This window comes from Schistocerca nitens, chromosome 6, assembly GCF_023898315.1.
Source record: "Schistocerca nitens isolate TAMUIC-IGC-003100 chromosome 6, iqSchNite1.1, whole genome shotgun sequence".
In the NCBI taxonomy this organism is placed as follows: domain Eukaryota; kingdom Metazoa; phylum Arthropoda; class Insecta; order Orthoptera; family Acrididae; genus Schistocerca; species Schistocerca nitens.
In genome coordinates this window covers 737,566,872-737,583,399 of record NC_064619.1, presented here as the reverse complement: position 1 = coordinate 737,583,399, position 16,528 = coordinate 737,566,872, and the positions used below count along the sequence as shown (strand labels likewise).

The window sequence follows — 16,528 nt, the reverse complement described above, 5'->3', positions numbered from 1 at the left end:
TGAAAAAAAAAAAAAAAAAGAATTTTAAAGAGGCAGATGACAAAACAAGAGGAGAATTAAAATTATCTCAGCTTGATTCATCACACCATGTCTCTAGGTTGCTTGATGTGTTTATTAAGCCATCAGGAATTCCTCATATTTTTGTTTTCAATAAGTACCAAAGTATCATTGGTATACATGATTGGTTGAGCATTGATACTGAGAGGTAAACCATTTATGTTGTGGCATCAATAGGTCATAATGACCATAGACAACATTAATCTTTGGGACTCAGGTCGCTTATCCGAGCCGCCATGTTAATTCTGTCTGTTCTTATATCTTGTACTGTGTGCACATATATGATAATTGTTGAAATACGTGTATGTGCAGATATTAGTGGGGACAGTTTATTCTGTAAACCACTATTCGTATCCTGTTCCCATACTGGTAACCCCAAAGTTTCTACATCTTCTGCGACTTCTGCACCGGGTGTTGTAAAGCAACAGGTTATGTGCACGGCGCCATGGCCACCTCACCCAACGCTTTGTTCGATGATTTGGAAGCCCAACTATCACCGCCGGGCCCCTGCAGTCCTTCACCAATGGCTGGCTCTCCATTACTCCATAGTGATTCGTGATCTCCAACCACGTTAACCTCAAACTCTGTTGTTCTACAACGGTTGAGTGCTACACCGTTAACTCAAACTCGTGTTTCGTGTTGCCACACTGTGCTCACCAACATAATATTCAGAACTGTGTACCTACCAATCGATCATATAATGTTCAAAGTGATCTACATTTGCACATGTACTTTGACTCTCAACAGACTGCAACAACAGTTACTGTCATGCTGTGTACAACACTGCTATTTGTACAAAACACACCAGGCCACTATCAGACGTGACCTGTTCCAGTTTTGTCTCACTTGCAGACTAACGATGGACATTTTTGTGCGCAAAATTCTCTTGCTCACCCATGATACCTGTTGCTCAAATTTTCGACCACGTGGGTTTGAGTACATATTTCAGCATTTCGCCTTCCAGGGGTGTCTTACCACACCGCAGTGATCTTCTGCAACTTCCACCAGTAATTTATTGTCAGACCCCACAGGGCATGTTTTGAACATGCGTGGAGAACTCACACTTTTGTCATATGAGTTACCAACACACTTCCCTTGGCCCCCACTATGCCCCCTCTCCCCCCCCCCCCCCCCCTCCGCCCACAGGGGGCCCCTGTTCTGACCGCTCAGTCGCTCGCCTCTCCCACAGCTCTGCCTGTGTCTACCACACCAGCCTTCTGCATTATTTTCGAGGTGAGCAAATTCAAATTAGTACCTGTAACCTACGGCCCAGTTTATGGGATCCCTACACGTATCTCGTAAGCACTTGTTCCCATGGTACCAACCATGCCAGCGACGTTGTGTTTTCGTGACACATCAAGGACAATGTGACCCGCCATTGCTATGGATGTTCTAGCCAGTAACTCACGCATGCCTACTGTGCTGGCCTGCCACGAACCAGCCAATTTTCCAAGGGACATCGAAGCTGCCTTTGTCCCCTTCCCCAGGTCGTCTCCCAAAGCTGCCACCTTTATATGAAGACAACCCTGTATCATGGTTTGTGCTTGTTGAGCATCTTTTCGAGTTGCATCACGTGTCCGATGACAACTCTAAATTCCTTTGTCTCGTCACGCACCTCCATGATCACTCAGACTTAATTTGCGATCTACTCCTCTCGCCACCGCCTCCACAGAAGTAGGAGTTCACGAAGCAAATGATCATGGAATGACTCACCTGTTCATCACAAGAAATAATCATCAAAGTCTTATATGAGGAACACCTGGGGGACTGAACTCCATCACAACTCTGGCACTGCCTTCGGTTGCTTGTGAGTGAACATATCATGCCGGACATCACTCTGTGGGCGGAGTGGTCTGCCAAATTTCCTACCGACCTACAGATCCACCTTCTACCACACTCCTTCGAGTCCATCAGACCTTGTCTCCACATTGCAGACCAACTGTATTCATTGCTACGACAACACCAACCAGCTCACCACTCACCGCTAGTTGGCAGGACCTAAAAGATGCCAAGTGCTGTGGGGAACCTCACAGGCTTCCTGTTACATTGCACTCCATTCACTCATCTGCCCAGCCGAGAGATCATTTGTACGTGACTGACATTTAATCACGGCTCACTTTCTTAGTCGACACTGGTGCTGACATGTCTACCGTACCTACATTGATGGCTGCCCCTGTCTTTTCACTGATGAAGTCACTGCTACAAGCTGTCAACGCATCAACATTGCAAACCTCAGGCTCTGTCAAAGTTACAGTGCACCTATCTCCTTCTCTGTGTTTTCTGTGGACTTTCTACATTACCAACATCGATGAACCAATTCTCAGTACGGATCTTCTGTCCCATTACAAACTTTCTCCGAACGTAGTTCAGGGCTCAGTGCTACACCGTCCCACTAACACTCAGATACTTTGCTCCTGCACTTATGTTCCACAGTCTTTTTTCTTGAGACATATCAGTTGGTATGCAAGTGCTCCACCCTTGTGGGTGACATTGTGACCATCATCACTAACCTACTGTCAGAATAAGACTCGGTGGCCCAACTCCACCGAAAATGACGAGCTGGAACAATGAATGCCACACATTTACAACGAGCTCATCGTGACTCGTACCTCACTGTTGAAACTGCAGTCCACATTCCCGCCACTTAATTGTGTTTCTCCAGCAGACACCAATTCAGACACTCATCAGGTTAGTCCAAAAACATTAACTGTGCGTGACAATTCATGTCAGGCAGACTTCGCATCCCCGACGTGCTCACCACGTTCACTGCCATATGTGTCAGGCAGTGCTGCTAATAACAGTCACATGCGTGATACGACCATGCCCATCACGCAGGCATCCGCCCTGCATGTTGATAAACATTCACCTTCTCTCCCGTGCCAGTCACGTGACTCGGCAGCCATCGCTGTTCCACGTGAAATGCCAATGCCACTCTCACCCGTGCTGGGTACCAAGTGCAAGATTGACAGCAGACAGTTGCTGCACATTCTGACCTGCTCTGCACTGTGCACACAGCTGCCCTCTCCAAACAAGTGCACACCACGCTCACGTAGTAGACATGTGACTTTCGTGCTGCCTTTTCCCACTCACGCTAACGGCTACGTCTTGTTGTACCCTACCCATCCGAAAACCTTGTGTCAGGATATTGATCTGTCTCATGTGCAGTTCTCAGTTTCTTCCATCACTGACGGAACAGCAAACAAGATACTTACCACTGCCAGCCCTCCTATTAGTCACACGGCTAGATGCCTCAACCTTATTAAGTTGTCGTCCTCAAACATGGGGTTCTTTCCAAATCTGTGGTGAGTACAGACAATTAAATACTCGTACTGCCATGGACAATTACCATGCCTAACATAAATGATTTCACTCACATATTATTAGGTGCTACAATCTTCAGTGTTACTGTCTGTAAACATGCTTACCACGAGATTCCTGTAGGGCCAGACGACATCTCTAAAACAGCTATTATCACACTGCTAGGTTTGTTACAATAAAACTTCACGCCATTTCTTCTGTTACCCAAGGGTTTCTACTAGCCCTCGTCTTTTTACCTATTTGATCCTCTGCTGCCTTCACTATTTCATCCCTCAAAGCTACCCATTCTTCTTCTACTGTATTTCTTTCCCATATTCCTGTCAATTGTTCCCTTATGCTCTCCCTGAAACTCTGTACATCCTCTGGTTTAGTCAGTTAATCCAGGTCTGAACTCCTTAAATTCCCACCTTTTTGCAGTTTCTTCAGTTTTAATCTACAGCTCATAACTAGTAGATTGTGGTCAGAGTCCACATAGCCCTGGAAATGTCGTACAATTTAAAACCTGGTTCCTAAATCTCTATCTTAGCATTATATAAACTATCTGATACCTTTTAGTATCTCCAGGGTTCTTCCATGTATACAGCCTTCTTTCATGATTCTTGAACCAAGTGTTAGCTATGATTACGTTATGCTCTGCGCAAAATTCTACCAGGCAGCTTCCTCTTTCATTTCTTAGCCCCAATCCATATTCACCTACTATGTTTCCTTCTCTCCCTTTTTCTACTCTCGAATTCCAGTCACCCATGAGAGGGCACGCCAGGTTCTAACACAGGAGGACATTGGAGACAAATACTGTCTAAATACCTCTGTCACTTGAGGAGCAAAGTCAATGCAGGCACGGTCTTGGATATGCTACTTCGTATATTATGGAGCAGTAGATTGCCGGCCCAAGTGAAAGCCATCGTCGCGTCACAAACCCATATGCTGCTTGACACCATAGCCAATCTCGCCGACCATATTGAAGATGCAATTGTACCCACTTCCTATTCTGATCCACTGATGGTGTGTTCCAGTGCTTTGTTGGGAACTAAGCCCAACTACAATAGTCTCACGAATAAAGTGGAAACACTTAACAAACAGCTGAATGACAACTTATTAAGCAAGGTTGATACCCTCAGTAGACAAATGAATGAATTGCTCGCTGACCGGAACATTAAAGGACAGTTCCAATGGAGATCCTGAAGCTACTCTTTATCATGTGTGCATGCCTCTGGTGATGCACTGCCTGCTAACGTATGTTGGTATCACCAGCGATATGGAGAGCAGGCACGCAAATGAAATCTGCCTTGTGCATATACCGGCAGCAAACATCACACAGAATTAAACACACCTGGCAGATCTTCTGTACATCTATTCTTAACGCATTGCAAGACAGGCTGAAAGTTTTTGATCGACACTGGATATGACCTCAGCATCCTACCACATGATAAGCTTCATAAATACCGTCCGGCTGCCACATTTCAACTGTCAGCCACTAATAATTCTGTGATCACGACTTATGGAGTACAACATTTGGAACTAGACCTTTGACTGAGACGTTCTTTGGTGTGGAACTTCATAGTTGCAGACGTGATGGAGCCAATCATAGATGCAGACCTCTTGGTGCATTACCGCCTGATGCCTGACGTCGCCAAAGCTCAGGCTGCTGGACTCAGTCACAGGGCTGTCCACCACTGGATTCTAGTGCCACACTGTAACTTACGATGCCAAGGCGATCCAGGATTCAGACAACAGGTACTCTAAGCTGCTAGCATGGTTCCCTGCTCTCATAAGATCTCAGGGACCCCACAAAAGGTACGTCGTGGTACAGTACACTACATTAATACTATGGCTGGCGCCCCAATTTCACGCAGACCCAGACAATTAGCTCCTGACTGGTATGCAGTCACTAAGGCAGAGTTCAGTGCTATGCTGGCCGAGGACATTATCCACCCATCTAGTGGGGCTTGGTCGTCACCCCTGCATTTGGTGTCTAAAAAGAATGGCATGTGGTGGCTGTGTGGCAACTACCAAGCCTTAAACATGAGAACAATTCCAGACCACTATCCAGTGCCTCTCCTAAAGGACTACAATCACGCATTGTGTGGCAAACAGGTGTTTAGTGTGTTGGATTGTGCCAAAGCATACATAAAAATTCTGGTTGCTGAGGAAGATATACTGAAGACAGCCATTACAACGCCTTTTGGGTTGTTCGAAAGCTTATTTATGATGTTTGGCATGAGAACACCGCACAAACATGGCAACAATTCATTGATTCTGTATTGCGAGGGTTACCGTGTTGTTCTGCCTACCTAGATGACGTACTCATCTTTTCAGTGTCGCCGGAGGAACACGAGCAGCATCTCATTGAAGTTTTTGAGCACCTCGACAAATACGGCATTGTTTTGAATGTCACTAAGTGTGTATTTGGACAACTGGAGATAATGTTTTTGGGTCACCTAATTTCTTCTGCGGGATCGCACCCTTTTCCAGAGAAAGTTAAAGCCATTTTCAATATTCCTCACACAGAGACAGCCAAAGAATCATGTAGATTCCTTGGAATCCTCAAATTTTATCGCTGCCATCTGCCACATGCGGCAGAACTTCAAGAACCACTTACAGCAGTGCTGGCCAGTACAAAAGCAAAAAGCAAAGCACCTGTGCAGTGGTCACAGACAATGATAGACACTTTCAAAACTGCCAAGAAAAGCATAGCTGAGGCAACGTTTCTTGCTCACGCTGCTTTAGACGCATCTCTTGCGTTTGTGATCGATGCTAGCCAGGTGGCCATCAGTGCAGTATTGCAGCAATATGTGGACAAAGCCTGGCAGCCCCTCGCTTTTTTCTCTTGGATATTATTGCCCACGCAGCAACAATGGAGCACTTACGACCATGAATTGATGACCATTTACGTTTCTGTAAAATATTTCTGAATGCAGCTGGAGGCGAGAGTATTTACAATTATATGGACCATAAACCTCTGACATTCACCTTCCGCCAGAATAACAACAGATGCTCACCAAGACAGTTCAATCAGTAGGAAGCTATTGCTTAATTTTCCACTGACATTAAACACATTTTTCGGTTGAACAATGTAGGGGCAGACTGTTTCTCATGCGTCAATGCAATCATGGAGACTATCAACCTCAGATGCCTAGACCAAGCACAACAATCAGATTAAGAACTTGAAAATTGCCTAAAAGATGACACAGCAGGCCTGCAGCTCAAGCTCATTGATGTACCAGGGTCAGACACTTAGATATATTGTGACACCTCCAATAACAAAGCATGCCCATTTGTCCCAGCAGACCTGTGTAAGCAAATATTTAATAACCTCCACCATTTATGTCATCCAGGGGTAAAGGCAATGACGAAGCTCGTATCTGGTCATTACGTGTGGCTGGGGATACAAAAAGATTACCGTCAGTGGGCTCGCACGTGTGTCAATTGTCACCACAGCAAAATTTCACGTCACCTTCGTGTGCCAGTAGGCAAATTCCCAGACATGACCGAGAGGTTAACCCACGTCTGCTTGGATGTTGTGGGACCTTTAACGCCCTCAGAGGGTCAACACTATTTGCTAACTATCATTGATAGATTCACTCATTGGACAGAAGCAATTCTGATTGACAACATTTCTGCCGAAATGCTAGCTACCTCAATTTTGTCCCTCTGGGTTGCTCGTTTTGGCTGTCCATTACATATGTGAAATGTTTACTCAGCTAAGCAAGTTTTGCGGGGCATTACATCACATAACAAGAAATTATCATCCAGCCAGCAACGACATGGTTGAACGGTGGCACCAGTCCCTCAAAGTTGCCGTAATGTTTCACAAATCCAAGTGGATCATGGCTCTTCCTTTAGTGCTACTTGCCCTCTGCAGCATCACTGAGGCAGACCTCAACACATCCCCTGTTGAGTTGGTCTGTGGGGAATCCCTGTGGCTACCAGGTGAGCTTATTCGTCCTGGTGCCTTACCGGGGGATTTATCACAGTTGTCCCAATTTTGGGATCGGATTTCACACATGCGATCACATCTGGCATCGCAACATGGGACACCACACATGTTTGTACATAAATAGTTAAAGCATTGCACCCATGTCCTGCTACACAAAGACGGCATTAACCAGTGCACACACCACCTTACACTGGAGCACATCACATAATAACAAGATGGGACAAAACGATGGACATTACGGTGAATGGAAGAAGGAACACAGTGTCGGTCGACCAAGTTAAACCTGCTTTTTTCTTGGAGGAATCTTTAGATGCATACAGTTCCCTCCACCGACTGGCATTTTCGCCAGCTGATAATCCAGAACCTCATGCATCTCCTTCAACGCAGACCCAGAGTACAAAGTGGAACGGACATCGTGTGCACTTTCCAGCCAGATTTAAGGACAGAGTCTGAGGCAGTTACCAACAACAAAAGTGCTCCGGTCTCCTGTGGGGGGCTGCGTGGTGACTAAGATGGTCACGTGGCTGGCAGCCCCGATCAGCTGACAGAATGCAAGTGTGAACGAGATTCGCGTGCCAGCCACGAGGAGCATTTACTTGTACTTACTCCTTGGCATGGTGTGCGAGCATTCAATAACTTTTAAACAATGTGCTACATTATAATTGTTTTATTGTTGATTTCACAGAACATTTCTGGGCAGTTCTACACAAGTTTTCTGTAAAATTCCATTGGTCATCATTGTGTAGCCACTGCATATGTTATGTGTTCTTTCCTGAGTGATCTTCAATGAAAACATGATAAACATAGAAGACATACTTCTTCCACAATAAGAATATGATAGTTACAAGCCTAATGCACAGTGGGAACGCGACAAGCCTATAGTTCTAAACAAAGGCCAGATAACTCATTTGCACGTTAAACCTGGATCCATAATAATGTAAACACTGGTGGTTATTTTTAGAAGACTTTCATACATTTTCCTGTCAGTGTTGTCTCTGTTAACAAATGTGATATGTGAAACTATTGCCTCATAATTTTGCAAACTGCTGAAATCTTTCTAAAGCTAGAGGCAACCCACTGAGTGCCAAAGATCCTGCCAATTTTAAGAGTTTAGGTTTCAAGTTCTTCTGCATGTCTTCTTAGTTCTCTTGAAGTTTGGGGCAACTTGTGGTAGAGGAGATACAGACAAAATCTGACATCATCTGCTTTTGCTAATAATGCTACTGAGGTATGATTTTTCTACCATTTAATATAAATAAAATTTAGCTTTCTTTACCCTCTGTGGATTCGAGCAGTGAAAGGGGACACATCACTGAGCTGATCTATGGAAGCTCAGCACTGATATTATCTATCAAACTACCCTATATACCCTAAGTTTATATAAATACTAAATGTTCTGTAAGTAATGTATGTATACCCTGACATATCAAATATCACTACAAAAGTGTCAACAGATGAAAAATAAGTAATTAAATTCCAGACAGAATTTTAGGTATTATCGTTTGTTGCAGTATGATGCTTCCAGCTTTGGGAGGAAAGGAGGTGGTGGAGAGTATGAAGTTCAGACTGGTTTTGGATGGTCAAATGGAATAATCCTTGAGCTCCTGAAAAAATATGACCAAGTACTAGAAGCTACACCCAAAACAAACAACCGTGGTAAGTATCTTAGGTCTGTTAACAGTAAATAAATGCATAGTTGTCCCTTCCATTTCTAGTCCTAAAAATAATTTTCTCCTAAAAGGCAAAGGAGAATAATTATACTTCCATTTGCAAAAGAGGAAACTGTATAGTGACAGAATAAAAGAATGAGGAAAAGCAACCACATACCAGCAGCTGATTACTGTCTGGCACACAGACACATATAACAAGAGAGACATGTTGTCAGCTTTTGAGCTACCAGTTTTTTCCATTTTAAATACATGCTCACAGGGTCACTTCACCCCAAAACACACAATAAGGATTTGTAACCCTCTATTTCAGATATTCACAAAATTTTGCACATTTACTTATACTTATAACACAGGAACTTCTGCTAAATCTTTTTGGTCTCAGACTTCAACTTTATTTTATATCAAATTTTAAATTTAATGATATTCTCATAATTGGGCTCTGCAAGAATGTCAGTGCAAAATGGTACTTATCTACATAAATGCACATAACTCAGGCATTTAAGAAGCTTTTGATTTCAAATTTTTTTCAGAAATTAAGTAAGGCATATAGTTAACAAATATTGAGTTATTGAAGCAGAAAAGTTACAAAGAAAACTTAAAAAAAAATACTAATGTACCGTAAAATGGGGTGACTTTGTGACAAGTTTTGCATGTTTTCACTCGTACACTGATCAATTTTTAACATAAACTGAAACGGATGGCATCATAAGATAGCTACAACCTTCCTTTACAAGATTATGTCTTCAAAAAATTTGTATCTTTTTTATGAACGACTATATAAAGGGAAAACTCTGTCACAAAGTCACCCCACCCTGTGGGGTGACTTTGTGACAACATTGTTTTTGGGTTACAAAGTATGGGAAAAAAATAATGTCACAATTTTGACCAATCAAAAAGTATATTTAATCAATGTACATGTGTTTGATGCTTTGGTAGAGCTACATCATTTTTACAAGTGATGAAAAAGGAGCTCCCTAATCTAGATTTTTCACCTCAAAGAACCCTCGCTTTCCTACCGGTCTTGGGGGGTCGATAGTGTACAAAACTTCTTCTTTGGAGTACAGAATAGCATCTTCTTTAGTAGGCCACTTCCAGAACATCTTGGTCCTCTCCATAACGCTGATAATGTAGCCCTCTTGTTTTTCTTCAGTCACCCTTCCTGGAAAAAGTTTCCCTTCAAAGTTCACCACTACAAAATCATCCACTTTGAAAACGTTTTTTTCAGGAGCCATGCTGTCGATTCCCAAGACGTCTTTATCATTTGGAATCACTTTTGTGGGAGACATTTCAGGTTCTGAATCCTCCAAACAGCTGAAAGATTCATCCAGCACGTCGGGGTCACTGGGATCTTCATCCGTCCAGTTCCTCTCTCTGCTGTTGTCTTCATCTGAAGAGCTTTCTTCAGACATCTCACCTGCCAGTACAGCCTTTTCCTTGGATCCGCTGGGTCTGGAGGAAGTGCTGGCTTTTGTGTTCTTCCCTTTCGGCTGTTCCGCCCTACTGGCTTCGATTTCGGCACTGGAGATACTTCTGCCTGCTGGAACAGTGAGCCTTCTCCTTCTCTTGGGGGCCCGGCATCCTGTAACCTCTTCTCTCTTCTTCTGCAGTTCTTCTATGAAGATCTCACCAACCACTCCTGATAAGGACTGTAGGCTCTCTTCCAAGACGGCCTTCGGGAGTCTTTGGAGGACTTCCATTTTGTTAAGCGGAAAAATCCCAGTCTTCCTAAATCCTGACTGGAGATTTTTTATGATGTTCTCCTGCAGCTTGTCCTTCATTTTCTTTAACAGACCTGGCAGTTCATCTTTTGGAACTGATGTGCACCGGCTACCAGATGTCGATTGCTTCCAATCTGACAAAATTTCACGCCAAATCAGTTTTAGAACTCTGAATATGGCAACATCTAGCGGTTGCAGTAGATGTGTCGCATTTGGTGGGAGTGCGATAAATTTTATCCCGTACTTTTCGCAGAGTCGAATAACCTCTAGGTTAATATGCGAACTCAAATTATCGCCAATAAGAACTTTTTGGCCATCTTGTTGTTTCAGTATGGGGAGCATAAGATTGATGAACCAGTCCTCAAACACTTGGTGATCAAACCATCCAGATTTAGTACGATTGTAGCGGGCTCCTTCAGGTCCATTTTCAGTCCAGGTCGACCACATGTTCTCGGCCTTGTAATTTACGTATAGTGGAGCCAACTGTCCTGCCGCGTTCCCACAGACCGTAATCGAAGTACACACTTTGGAACAATTTTGTATCCGCTCTGTATATTTTGCTCCTCTTCTGACCAACACTTTTTTGCTTCCCGGATTGTCCTGGACGTTCATTTCGTCGTAATTCCAAATTTTTTCTGGCGGAATACCCTCTAACTCCTTCTCTAAATGCTCAAAATATGAGTCAATCACTTCAGTATCAGTCGCAGCTCTTGCATATGTGATATTTTTGGCGACACGTTCGGAGAGAACATACTTATGCCGCTTCATAAATGACATGGCCCACTCTCTCCCAGGAAAGTTTCCATTTCCAAACACAGGAACTTTTCTTCCGGTTCAATCTAGATATGATTTGACGACACAGCGCAAATCAAGTAATGTCATTGGGAAACCATAAGATGCCATTGCAATGGAATGAGCAATGAATGTATCCTCTTCTTCTTTTGTAAAAATAGGTTGACCCCCATGCTGTCTTTTAGGTTTGACTGTCTCTGAGTTTGAGGTGGTCGAACGTTTTATCTCTTTGATTTTGTTCCACAATGTGTTTCGATGAATATTGAACCTAAAAGAAGAGAAAAAGAACGTATAAAACATATATACCAGTATGGTATAATTCAGAAAAAAATACCATACCTTTTAAATGATGTTTAATAGAAAAAATGCCAAAAATATCAGAATTTTACGAAGGTAGGTTTAAAATTTGCATAAATGCTTCCTTTACAAATGCCAGAAGTTGCAAATTGGTGTAAAAACCCGTTTTATGACAGTAAAGTTTGTAACAAAATAAAGGAATGTAGGTAACTTCCTGGTGTACATAGCTGTATTTTGCTCCCTATTCAAGCAGCAGAATTTGCTTAAAAACGCCAAACAGATGGTCATCTAAACGTCTATTTTAGCCTTACAGTATCCAATAAAACGTTTACTTCCTGTGTGACAGTGTATGAAAAATTAAAGAACTGCCACTAACCTTTCAGATGCTGCTCGCAGGGTCATTTTATTTGTTAAAACCAATTTAACGGCTTTATCTAACGTCTCTGGAGAGTAATTTCTATAGGCTCTTGCACCCAACTTCCTTTTATAAGACCTCATCTTCTTTTCAGTGCTTGAAAGACAAAAAAACGTGATAAAATATAACCTAAAACCATGGTGTGGTGACTTTGTGACAAGTTGGGGTGTCACAAAGTCGCCACACAAAGTGCGTGCATTTCAGTTTTTGTCTCATATGTTCAACAAACATGGCTTGATTTAATCGATATTCTACAATATTTTGCCCAACATATTAACAAACAAATGTACATACCTGTTTTAGTTGCGTCCTTAACATAAACGTTTTCACAATATAAAGTTTCCCTCGTTTTACGAAAACATAAATAACAGCGTTTCTAAGCAACGGCGTCGGAAGGAACTATGCGTGTGCAGAAGCTTCACCCTGCTGCCGCTACGTGGCGTGGCATGTCTGACAAACGAAATGCGTGGTTCAGCTCTTTCCTGAGACGAGCGGTCGCGGCGCGAGATTTAAAATACGAAAACTCGATCCCTTGTCACAAAGTCACCCCACCAGTCACAAAGTCGCCCCATTTTACGGTATGTCAATTTTCGATTTCAGAAAAATTGTGAGGACGTGGAAAAACGCTTATATCACATTTCTACAACCTGCTTTGAACCTAATTTTGGTCTTCAATAATCCACAATATCATAAGCTATGTAATAAAATGAAAATTTGAATGGGTCTTCTGATAACTGACATACACATCTGAAATCAGATACTTTTTTCTGTGTTGGGAAAGATTCACTCTAAGTCCATTAACCGACTGTCTCACTGCCTCAGATGCAAGGGTATCAAATCATCATATTTAAGTATAACTCATTCTAGGCAGCCAAGTTAGCTTAAGTGTGAAAATCTGTGTCCTTTCATTGGACTAATTCAGTAATTTTTCTAAGACTATAATATATATGATTTATGCATTCAGCCAATTACCTGCTCACAGCGATAAAAAAAGTGTTCTTATACAACAGTAGCTTGCTTGAAACTTTTATAGGCGCAAAAACAACACAACAATGGCTGAAATTCATTGTTGAGAATAACTGACATGCAACAATTAGTCTATTTGGCCTCAGTTCCTCTTTGTCTTTAGGTCCGATCTGTTCATGGCGCGGCCCTATCATTCCTCTTGTATAAAGTATGTTTTTAAGTGAATTAGTGCTCAGTTAATTGCAATGGAAAATGCATATTTACTAAAAACACGATTTCATTTGACAATCTATACCTTGGTAAAAACTCCACAAAAAATAGAAGAGCTGAGTGAAGACCAATGAGATTTAATATTGCTGCAATCCAATATGAGCTTTCTGCAACATCAAGTGAGTGCAACTATATGTGTACATCAGAAATACTACTACTTAAAAGTTTCTGAAAATTTTCAAAGGACTTGTTGTGTTCCTTTCAAAAAACACATACAAACAGAGGACAGTTTGCTTGTCTTTGTATAAAACATTAGGTGCTAAATGAATCTATGTAAAACCAGGTCAAAAACTGTGCACAACATGTTGTAAGATTTGTGAACAGAAAACAGACATCAGTGATAGAAATGACAGTGATGCAGATGACCCAGAGATGACATTTATCGAATCAGTACTAAAAAGTCAAAGTATTGAGGATGCAAATAAAACTGTACATGATTTGGGGTGCTCTCCCTTAAAACTTCACTCCATTCCAATAGCAGAAAGAAGCTAGAAAGAGTGAAGTATGTTTTGGAAAGAAAACTATTCCAGGCATTGGATTGAAGTACTGAAAATTCTGACCATAGAGAAGAAAAGTTTCGTGATGAAACTGTATTTTGATGCTATGATATTGTTAATTAAAGAAATAGTGGATAGTGTAAGAGTACCTGAAAAAATTGAAATTTGAACTTTAGCTCCACTCTCTTGGTCAAAATGAAACATAAAGAAACTTCCTGGTGGATGAAAACTGTGTGGCATACGGAGACTTGAACTCTTGACCTTTGCCTTGTGCGGGCAAGTGCTACACCAACTGAGCTACCCCAAGCACGACTCATGACCCATCTTTACTGCTTCAGTTCTGCCAATACCTCATGTACTACCTTCCATACTTCACAGAAGCTCTCCTGGAGAAAACTTAATGTCAGAATTCAATGTTAGTGAATACATAGCAAGGGAACTGAAAACAGAAATGGGTATTTTATCAATTCCTAAACCAAAAAGATGGAAAGTTATAGCTGATGAAGTGGTAAAGATTGTCACTGATTTCTATCAAAATAATGAAAATACTGAAATTTTACTAGGAGCAAAAGACAAAGTTAGTGTTCAGAAGAATGTGTATATGCAAAAAAGACTCATCCCTTGCAACTTAAGAGAACTGTACTCTTGTTTAAAATGGGAGAATTCAAACATTAACATTGGCCTCTCTACATTTTTTTTTGCAAAGACTGAAGTGGTATATTTTAGCTGATGCTGTCAGCACTCATTCAGTGTGTGTGTGTGTGTGTGTGTGTGTGTGTGTGTGTGTGTGTGTATCCACCAAAATGTAAAACTGCTTTTGGATGTGGAACACACTTAAGAAATATACAGAGAACATATAAAATTTCTTTTATGTGACTCTGAAAACTATGATAGTCTAAGATGGCGTCAGTAACAGCATTGTGTGATAGTTTCTCTCAAGAAAACAGTAATTCTAAAGTAATCATGTGTGTAATCTGTAATTCAAATGTGCAAAATGGTTTCAGACTTTGCTTAGAATCCCAAGTATGGATACATTCCGCGTGTGTGAGATTCATTAATGCAAAAACTGTGTTTTCATGTGAATGTGATCAGGGAAGTTGTAACGGATTTAACGCCATGTTAGTCGCTTACGCTACCGGACGTGAAATTAATGTGTTACAAAGTGTGTTGTATGAATTGCAAAGTGCTAAAAAAACAATAAAAGTCCTAAAAGCAAAGCTTCGTGAATGTGAATTGAATGGAGTATCATCACTTAACACAAACTCCGAAATCTACAGCACATCTATTCTTCCAAAAACGAGTGTAAATTGTAAAAAATACGAACTAAAAGCAACTAAAAAGATCGCTGTACAAAACAGATACAATGCTCTGGAAATATGTGACGAAATAAAATCTTGCGGAGAGAGAGTGGAAGCAGTAAGTGTCGTGAGAACTGAAAGTAAACAAGCCTCCGAAAAGTTCGTTACACCTAACATACAAGCAACTGTTAACACAAACCCCGAGCGAAAACTTAACAACTCAGCCCATAATGTGCTCAAAACGATAAAATCTGTTAATAATATAATACATAGAGACTGTGAAAAGAAAGAAGATCGTATAATAGACTGCAAAACTTCGGAAGACTTGAGCACAACAAATAATGCTTTTACTGTACATATACTTGCCGACAGTCTCGGAAAAAGACTGGCAGAAACCCTATATAACTCAGGATGTAGTGTTACTAGCGTAATAAAACCTGATGCTCCACTGAAAGAGATCGTCAACAATTGCGAAAATCTGAGTATCAAGATAAAGAAAAATGATTGTGTTCTAATCCTAGGGGGCGGAGTAGACGTCCACTGCAATGATGTATTGTCAGCAAGACGAGCGCTAAGAGAGACGCTCGAAAAGCTCAAAAATGTACATGTGATGGTAACCAGCATTCCATACGATTTTTTTAAGAAATCTCGTGTTAACGAAGAAATAAAAAAAACTAACAGACTGCTTCACAAAATAACAAAGTGCTACCCAAATTCAACATTTGTCCAGCTAGATTTCAGAAAAAAACATTTCATAAACAGTGGAGATCTCCTAAATAGAGCAGGACAACTGTATGTCTGTGCTCAAATTATGAAAACAATAAATAATTTCAATGATCAACACAAACTGCCAGGTATCCTCACCATAGCAGTAACTGAGCAAATGGAAATTTGCAAGGAAACGTCTAAGATGAGAGAGATACCTAACATACTGGTACCAGTATCTGAAGGAGTGGTAGAATATGGGGTACCAGCAGAAATGTCAGGAACATCCAGCAGAGGTGAAGAGGAAACAATTTCTTCAGATGAGAAAGCCTACAAACCTAGTGTAAACTCATGTGCACCTGAAACCTCCAAGGATGGAGCTGTCAGCACATTCGACACACTTAATGCTTCATGCTCACTTGTAACTAGGACTGCAACCACACCAACAGCCAAGAAACATTCAATTAGATCCAGAAACTCATCAGCTGCTCTGCAGACATCTCAAAGGAAGAGCCTCAGGATAAGAAGAGCTGCTGTGCGTAGTGACTATTTTTTATGGGACCTTCGCAATTTGAAGAAGAAGAAAAG

General features: G+C 41.6%; 1 protein-coding gene across 1 annotated transcript in view; it reads left to right on the top strand.

The window, feature by feature from the left end:
* LOC126262786 (trehalase-like) overlaps positions 1-16,528 on the top strand; it is a 366,709-nt gene that overhangs the window by 303,453 nt on the left and 46,728 nt on the right. Inside the window, exon 6 of the mRNA XM_049959607.1 lies at positions 8,824-8,968. Within this exon, the coding sequence (XP_049815564.1) occupies positions 8,824-8,968 (145 nt within the window). The remainder of the gene's footprint in view (positions 1-8,823; positions 8,969-16,528) is intronic.